Source organism: Culex pipiens, chromosome 3, assembly GCF_016801865.2.
Source record: "Culex pipiens pallens isolate TS chromosome 3, TS_CPP_V2, whole genome shotgun sequence".
NCBI classification, from domain to species: Eukaryota; Metazoa; Arthropoda; class Insecta; order Diptera; family Culicidae; genus Culex; species Culex pipiens.
The window spans coordinates 7,795,377-7,804,726 of NC_068939.1; the positions used below are offsets into that span (position 1 = coordinate 7,795,377).

General features: G+C 37.9%; 1 protein-coding gene across 1 annotated transcript in view; it reads right to left on the bottom strand.

Annotated features, from left to right (window-relative positions):
- Positions 1–9,350, bottom strand: part of LOC120427452 (uncharacterized) — a 67,120-nt gene that overhangs the window by 2,829 nt on the left and 54,941 nt on the right. The window contains exons 4-12 of the mRNA XM_039592322.2: positions 9,202–9,302; positions 8,791–9,143; positions 8,412–8,729; positions 8,102–8,317; positions 7,442–8,020; positions 4,849–5,677; positions 4,601–4,788; positions 4,389–4,540; positions 4,069–4,319 (exon numbers count right to left, since the gene is read on the bottom strand). Coding sequence (XP_039448256.1) covers positions 4,069–4,319; positions 4,389–4,540; positions 4,601–4,788; positions 4,849–5,677; positions 7,442–8,020; positions 8,102–8,317; positions 8,412–8,729; positions 8,791–9,143; positions 9,202–9,302 — 2,987 coding nt within the window. The remainder of the gene's footprint in view (positions 1–4,068; positions 4,320–4,388; positions 4,541–4,600; positions 4,789–4,848; positions 5,678–7,441; positions 8,021–8,101; positions 8,318–8,411; positions 8,730–8,790; positions 9,144–9,201; positions 9,303–9,350) is intronic.

A 9,350-nucleotide genomic window follows, 5' to 3' on the forward strand; every position in this document is an offset into this window, starting at 1 on the left:
GACCTGGCCGCTTTAATGAGTGTATTACAGCAAGATAGAAATTGGGGCATAAATTTCTTCGGATTGGAATCCAAAAATTCAAAATGCACCAATTTATAGGGACTTAACAGTTGATGCATTTTCTAGAAAAGGGAATGTAAGCAATTCTCTGCGATTTCAGTCTTCGGCTGTCAAATTTGTATGGATAACTGTAGGACGCACCGATGCGGAAAATGTTTGTTTTTGTCACAGGGAAGGTATATTCAAAGTTTCAGGCAAATCAAAAAAAAAAAAGCAGAAAAATATAATTAAAAAACCCGATTTAATCCCACCTGGGGTGAGAAAGAGCCTTTCTTACTAAAGAATATAACAATGGTAGAACTTCTTTCAATTAATAACATCGACTTTGTTTATTAATAGCGTCGCCACAAAAGAAAGTCTTATGATGAAAGCAAAGTATTATGATGATATTATGAGTATTATGAATGATATGATATCCAAAAGAAATAAAAAACGCAATTTTCACCAAAAGAATATTTTTAATCGTACAATATGTTTGTACGTTTCTAATAAAACAAGCGTTTATGACAAACGCGATCATAGCAAGCTTCCCATGCGCCAGTGACAACGCACACCGCGGTTTTGGTTTTCTAGTTTCGGTACGAGCCCTTTTGTGTGACTGTGTAGGTGTTTTGGTTCATCGTACCAGCGCACCAAGACAAGCAAAACCGAGGCACAAGTGAACCGCGTGTGCCGCACGGTGCAGGGAAGCTAGCCATTCAGTTTCTACGAAAGTGACAGAGTCAGAGATAGCTATTTTTAACAACCGCACCACTACACACTCAATCGCGAGAATCTTAGGTAGAAAGCCATTGGCGTCGCCAGCATTGAAAACTTTGAAAACGATATAAACGATGAAAAGCTTAGAAAGCTCCTATTGGAATCCAATGAACCCTGTTAAATAAACTTACGAAATCACGAAAAAATGAAGTCTACATTTAGGCGATTTTAGGAGCGCACGAAAAACAAAATGATTGTAGCCGGATGAATGTCCTATGTCACAAAGGTTTTTGCATAAACATTGGTCAGTTATGCAAAAACGGACAGGGCAAAAGAAACCGAAAAGCTACGATATCTTACATATTGAAGGAAACATCGGTAGACAACCTACTACAAAATGAGTATAAGTCGAGCCACAAAATATATGCGCCAGCATTCTCGCGCCAGTATTCGAAGCTCAACTTGACAACTTGGCGACAAAGCGACAAATCGATGCAGTGTGATTTTTTGTCGATTTTTCCGATTAAAATTCATGCTGAATCGACATATTTACGAAGATGGAAATGACGTCCTGCCTTAAAGTAAAACCTATACCTTTCTTTAGTAAGAAAGGCAAAAAGTAAATCGTTCTAAAAATTGATCGGGATTGCCGATCGATGTCGAATTTGTTTCAGATGCTCACTCATGGTCTGTACTATGAATGTAGCAAGAAATTTCGAATAAAATCAGAAATGAAAAATGTTGGCGAAGGTCACCAGGTGGGCTTTTACCTTTTTTAGGGATTATTTTTCTTATGGTAGGTCAATCAAACGGCTCTAACTCCAGAACCATATTATGAATCTGGATGAAAATTTGGGAGGTTGTAGGGCTCGAAAAATGCAATTTTTGAGATAAATAAAAGATATGAAAATGAAAAAAATTTACCATATTTTCATTTGAAAACTGTGTATTTTGTTGAAAAGTCTGGCCGCATCCGAAAACAGATGGATATTTCGAAATTTGCGCGGCAACTCGCCCAGGTTCAGCACACTAGCTTTCATCTGCATTTAGAAGAATCGAAATCGGATATATGGGAGTTGAGAACGGCGCGACACAAAATTTTGCAAAATTTTACCACATACCACAACATCACTCGACCTCCACGGAATTTATTTTCTCAAAATTCGAGGGTTGGAGATAGACGAGTTCTGTCAAAGTGAATCGATAGATCGTCGAAAATCGATGCAGTGTGATTTTTTGACGATTTTTCCGATTAAAATTCATGCTGAATCGACATATTTACGAAGATGGAAATGACGTCCTGCCTTAAAGTAAAACCTATACCTTTCTTTAGTAAGAAAGGCAAAAAGGCTGTTTCCGTAGAGAATTGATCATGTGCATATATTTTGTTGGTCGGAGTAACCCAAAGTCTGTAATGATATCGTCGGTAATCGAATCATTTTGATTTTTTTAAGAATAAATTTTGCGTCAGGTTTTTTTTATTTTACATATTGCATTCAAAATATTAAAATTCTCGGGTGAGTTTTCAAAAAGCCGTAAGAGCCACCGTGACCTCCGACACTAATATTCGTTTTTCTCCAAATTGGGGCACTTGAAAGACGTGTAGATGAACAATCTTAAGCATTTTTGAAGTTGTTTTTTCGTAAGTACGTCGAATACCGAGGCAAAAAAGGCTTTGTTTAGCATTGGTTCTTACGTCTTTTTGAAAACTAATCCGAGAATTGATATTTTATTTTTTGGACAATTTATTTGATTTGAAATTTAGATTTTTGATTCATTAAATTATTTAAATGTTTAGTTTTAAATTATAGGATTTAAGATTTTAAGAATTAAAGAATTTTTTACATTCAATTTGTTTTCCCAATGCACAACTTGACTACAGTCCTTCCGAGCTGCGTATTAAGCTTATACATTCCAAATATTAAACCTCTACAATACAGAGATGTAGGGTAGAATGGACACTGAAATTAGTGGTTCGAAAAACATTGAAAATCTTAGAATAGCTCGTATTTTCGCAAAATATGACAATACTGATTCTATTTATTGCATTTGAAATGTTCTTTTTTACAACGACATAAATATCAGATTTGCTCCAGGTAGCAGAGGATGTGCTTTTTCTAATACTTGAAATTCACCAAAATAGTGTTTAAGTCTAACTTAACGTCCAATATATTATTCAATAGGTGACGAACGCTGAATCGCGTTTCTCTCGTAATACTTAAATAGGCATATTAGTCGATTCTTTAGTTATGGGGAAATTATTCAATTTATGACAATATTGTTTTGAGTATGTTTAAAAAAAACTAAAAACTTGCATCAAATACTGATTATAGAATACAAAAAAAAATATAATGGAATACGTTCCAAAAAAATATATTAATTTTGGTCGCGAAAGAAAAAGTCAGAAAACCATCAGAAATATTTTTTTAATTCAATTAGTGTTTTTAATAAAATGTATCACCTCTGCTCCAGGACGTTTCATTTGCAATTCAGAGATTTGGAGAACATTTCAACTGAGACCATTTATAATAAGTATTTGTTCTTTTAGGAAACATGAGTTGTTTTTGGGTGTGTCTTTTACTACAGCAAATGCACTGCAAAAAAAAGTTGAATTTTGGAAGGTTGAAAATTAGTTTGTTCAATATTACAATTTTTGAGTAATTTTACCAAAAAATTGTTAAATAAAATGTGAATTGGATGAAAATTTACCAGAAATAGATAAAAAATCACCAGTTCCTGATGAAATATAACACATTTTTTGACACAAATTTGTCACCATTACCTGATGAATATTACCATTATTTTTTTCACGCATTGTACTGCCGTTCTACGCATAATTGTCCCATGTTCAAAAAAGTGCAACTGAGAAAAACGCGATTGAAATTTTTCGACCGATTTCTGTATTTCTACGCATAATTGTCCCGTGGGTTCCTATTTGCCCTATGTGTTCCTAATCGCCCCAGTTAGCAGTTTATCACCCTTATTTATGATTCTCTTGCTATACAACAGGTAAACAAGACATAATGCTTAGTAAAACTAATGATTTCGTGTAAGAAAATACTTGGTGGGACAATTATGCGTAGAAGTGTAACGATGGGACAAACAGACTTGGTGTTGTTTATAATGAGTTTCCTAACAAAGTACCAGATTTTATGTGTTTTTCTTAAAGTACACATCAGACTCAACTTAAAAATGTCATAAAGTCAAAATCGTCCAAAACTGACATGGGACAATTATGCGTAGAACGGCAGTGTAACGATTGAAATAGGAAATCTCTGATGGGATACCTAGAATTAGAATTTTACCCACCTGGGATCCCCTCCACCGTTTCGGTGCATCCCGTCGGTCCGGTCGATCTCGTAGTACTGGGCCTTGTTCGGCGAGTGCGACATCTGCAGTGTCGTCTGCTGGCTGTTCCCGTTGCTGTAGCCACCACTTCGGTCCGACCGGTGATGCTTACTGCTGTGCTGACTCTTGTGCGTGTCGCTCTCAAAGTTGTCGAACGCGTAGTTCGTGTTGGACGAATAGTCCTTCCAGGCCGAGTTCGGGATCAGTTGGTTCTGTGATTGTTGGGAAGAAGTACTTGATGAGGTTGAAATGTCTTTTTGATCATGAGGTTTCAACATTACCTGAAGCCGCTTCGTTCGGCGGGTCTTTACGATGGTGCACGTGGCCTGAATGATCGCGATGAAGACCAGAGCTGCAATACAGCCCAAAATGGTGTACAGTCTGGTTCCAGCCTTCTCGAAGAATGATGGCTCATTCCTGATCGGTTGCTTGTCTGAAGGTGAACATTTATTTTAGTTTGAACTCCTCTTTGAAGATATCTAAAGAGACTTACACTCCAAAGCCTTAAACTCCAGGAATTCGGGATCCACCGAAAGGGCTCCCACCTTGCCAGACGACAGGTTGTTCTGGATCAAGTGTTGAATGGTCTGCTCCAGCTTGGCTGGATCGTCCACCAAGTTAGTTTCGACACCGTCCTTATTCAGCAGGATGTTCATCTTGACCACCATGCCATCGGCATCCCTGGAAAAAAATGACAACTTCTATAGTATTGAAAACAATTTTATGTCACGATCACTATACTTTTCAAAGGTAACCACATCGGTCTTGTGGAATCCACCGACTCCCTTCAGCATTCCGTTGAAGCTGTCCGTGATCGACTTGGACAGATCGTTGTACTCCGGAGTTCCGGAAGCTGGCACCTCGAAACCAGTCGCCAAATTGGTCAGTTTGATCGATGCTCCATAAGCCAATCGATCCGGAGCCGGAGTGGCCGCTTCGTTGAACAGATACTCAAACAGATGTGGGCACGACTTGACGCAAACCTTGTTATCCGTCACGATCGGCGTCGATCCGTGCTTGGCGATCTTCTTATTGACCGCGTTGAACATACCCCCGGTCAACGGGAACATAATGTACAGGCACTGATCCTCGGTAAAGGCCAAATCCGCCTCATCTCCAGTATCTCGCTTCCTGGTAAAGTCCAAGATCGTCAACCCGTTCTCGATCTTACCCGCGGCATTGTAGAGATCCTGATTTTCGTCCAACTTTGGCGCCGAATACCCATTAATCCAGGTGTCCATCAAAAACGGCCTTCCGTTCTTGTCAACCCATCCAATAACCGCATCCGTCTGGGACATTTTGGCGTTCTTGCTGAACCCAATGCCCGTCCACAGCTGCGTCGAGTTGGTCTCAATGTGGAAGTGAACCGCATCACCCTTTCCGGTAACCTCCCAGCTGGCAAAGTACTCACAGTTGAACTTGTCCTGCTCGCAATCCCTCGGGTACTTCCAGAAGCCCTTGCACTCGTTGTCCAGCTCGTGGCTCTTCGGGCCAGCCGGAATCACCACACCGTCACCGGTCGCCAGTTCCGAGCCGTTGGCTGCCACGATGGGTTCGAGCTTTTTCTCTTCTGTAATTCAGGACAAAAAATAAACATTCTTAAAATTCTTAAAATTCTTAAAATTCTTAAAATACTTAAAATACTTAAAATTCTTAAAATTCTTAAAATTCTTAAAATTCTTAAAATTCTTAAAATTCTTAAAATTCTTAAAATTCTTAAAATTCTTAAAATTCTTTAAAATTCTTAAAATTCTTAAAATTCTTAAAATTCTTAAAATTCTTAAAATTCTTAAAATTCTTAAAATTCTTAAAATTCTTAAAATTCTTAAAATTCTTAAAATTCTTAAAATTCTTAAAATTCTTAAAATTCTTAAAATTCTTAAAATTCTTTAAAATTCTTAAAATTTTTAAAATTCTTAAAATTCTTAAAATTCTTAAAATTCTTAAAATTCTTAAAATTCTTAAAATTCTTAAAATTCTTAAAATTCTTAAAATTCTTAAAATTCTTAAAATTCTTAAAATTCTTAAAATTCTTAAAATTCTTAAAATTCTTAAAATTCTTAAAATTCTTAAAATTCTTAAAATTCTTAAAATTCTTAAAATTCTTAAAATTCTTAAAATTCTTAAAATTCTTAAAATTCTTAAAATTCTTAAAATTCTTAAAATTCTTAAAATTCTTAAAATTCTTAAAATTCTTAAAATTCTTAAAATTCTTAAAATTCTTAAAATTCTTAAAATTCTTAAAATTCTTAAAATTCTTAAAATTCTTAAAATTCTTAAAATTCTTAAAATTCTTAAAATTCTTAAAATTCTTAAAATTCTTAAAATTCTTAAAATTCTTAAAATTCTTAAAATTCTTAAAATTCTTAAAATTCTTAAAATTCTTAAAATTCTTAAAATTCTTAAAATTCTTAAAATTCTTAAAATTCTTAAAATTCTTAAAATTCTTAAAATTCTTAAAATTCTTAAAATTCTTAAAATTCTTAAAATTCTTAAAATTCTTAAAATTCTTAAAATTCTTAAAATTCTTAAAATTCTTAAAATTCTTAAAATTCTTAAAATTCTTAAAATTCTTAAAATTCTTAAAATTCTTAAAATTCTTAAAATTCTTAAAATTCTTAAAATTCTTAAAATTCTTAAAATTCTTAAAATTCTTAAAATTCTTAAAATTCTTAAAATTCTTAAAATTCTTAAAATTCTTAAAATTCTTAAAATTCTTAAAATTCTTAAAATTCTTAAAATTCTTAAAATTCTTAAAATTCTTAAAATTCTTAAAATTCTTAAAATTCTTAAAATTCTTAAAATTCTTAAAATTCTTAAAATTCTTAAAATTTTTAAAATTCTTAAAATTCTTAAAATTCTTAAAATTCTTAAAATTCTTAAAATTCTTAAAATTCTTAAAATTCTTAAAATTCTTAAAATTCTTAAAATTCTTAAAATTCTTAAAATTCTTAAAATTCTTAAAATTCTTAAAATTCTTAAAATTCTTAAAATTTTTAAAATTCTTAAAATTATTAAAATTCTTAAAATTCTTAAAATTTTTAAAATTCTTAAAAGTCTTAAAATTCTTAAAATTCTTAAAATTCTTAAAATTCTTAAAATTTTGAAAATTCTTAAAATTCTTAAAATTCTTCGAATTTTAAATAAACTTAAAATTCTTTAAAAAAAATCTTAATTTTTCTCAAATTATTAATATTTCTAAAATTTTTAAAAGTCTAAAAATTCTCATAATTTTAGTTTTTCCTTATTTTCCAAATTTTTTTTTTTTTTAAATTAATTTAAGGCTTATTATTTTCGGAAAACGGAATTCAGATTCTTTTCTCTCAGTACTCACCCAAAAAGTTAATCTGCGTCACTCCCCGCTGCATCCGATGTCCATGGTACTTCAGCTCATCCCGCACGTAAAACTCCCTCACGCTGGCCGAGTCCTTCTCCAGCCCGGACGGTGGCGAGTGCACGTACTCACCCGGTTCCTGTCCCTTGGCCCAGATCACGTGCATCAGATCGTCCACGATCGAGTGATCGGTCGGTTCGTTGGCCGCCAGCTTCCGGCGGAACACGATCGTCGTGGTGCCGTCCACCTCGAACCCACCGGTGGCGGTCAGATCCGACTTGCCACCCCAGAAGGTGTCCACTCGTGGCGTCGAGCGATCCCGGGTGTAGTAGTCCCACACGCGGTGAGTTTCCCCACGGGCCGTTCCGATCACGATGTCCGTGCAGTCCATCGGGTTGAAGTCGTGCCGCGGGGTCCACGGGTTGGTGGTCTTTGGTTTGGGCTTGGCCGTGGTTTCCGCCTTGGGTTCCGGCTCGGAGGACGGCTCGGACTTGGGTTCCGATTTGGGCTCCGGTTCGGACGCTGGCTCGGATTTGGGCTCGGATTTTGGCTCTGGTTCGCTCGCTGGTGGGCGGGAGTCTAAAAGAGAGGTTTCATTAATATGTCTGGAAGAAGTCTGGAAGACAAACACTCGAAAAAGTACACTCAAACAACTCTCACCTCCGGTGGCACGCTTGGTCTTCTTAGACTTGGGTTCCGCCTTCGGTTCCGAGCTCGGTTCGGCGGTGCTTTCAGCGGATGGTTCCGGTTCGGAAGTGCTCTCCGGTTCCGGTTCGGAGGACACCTCGGGCTCTGGATGCGGTCCTGGTTCGGACGTGGGTTCGGCCGACGGTTCCGAAGCAGGTTCTGAGGACGGTTCGGCCGTGCTTTCCGGTTCTATGTACAACGGAGGCCGGGGGTTAGTGGTTCAAACCAAAACGTTACGTAAATCAACGCGAACTCCACACTCACTCAAGCATTCGAGTCTTACCTGGTTCCGTGGCGGGCTCCGGTTCGGTCGCTGGCTCTGGTTCTGCGCTCGTTTCTGGCTCGGGCTCTGCACCTGGTTCGGGTTCGGCAGATCCCGCTTCGCTACCTCCAGCAGCGCCAATCAACGGGAAGTTTTTACACTCGGCTGTTAGTCGTCGTGGTCGCCATCCGAGACCTACCCAGGACGTTCCGTTGGCCTTGAGGACCACCTCGATTTCCGCTTGCTCCTTCAAGATGCGCCAGTACACGTCCAGTGCCGGGGACAGCGTCTTCTGCTTGTACAGAGTGTAGTCGATGTCCGTTGACTTGATGGGCGATTCTGAGAAAGAATTTGAAGAGTCAATACAGTGAGATATAAGCTGTTGATAGCGATGACTCACTCTTGCTACACCCCGGACCGAACCATCCGAGTCGGCAGTAGCACTGCTTGCGGGGTTGCGAGGTTCCGCCCAGATCGACGCAGGTTCCCTGCAGGCCGCAGTCCTGGTTGGTGACACACTCGTCCCAGTACTCGCACCGATTGCCGTAGTACTTCTTCTCGCACTTGCATCGAGCGATGAACTTGCCGTGGCCGGAGCAGGTCTCCCGGTACTCCTTGCGCTGGACAATGTCAACATCAGCACAGGACCAGAACAGGTAGTTGCCACCCCATTCGTCGGCCTGCCGAGTCAATCGGATGCTGCAGTCCGGGCAGGTGAAGTCCTTTGGCAGCGATACCTGGTACTGTTGAGCACTGCGAAGGAAAATCGTTTAGAACGGATTGGAGTAGGACTACGCATCGGGTGACTTACGTAACATCCTCACGGAGGAATGGTTTACCCTTGGCAGGCACCGGAGTCAGAGTCAGAATAGGTTTCTCCTTCTGGTCCAGAACTTCAAGCCGGAAACCGCCCTGCAAAAGAAGAGAAAGTAGAACCAACGGTAAGTCACGCGAACTAAG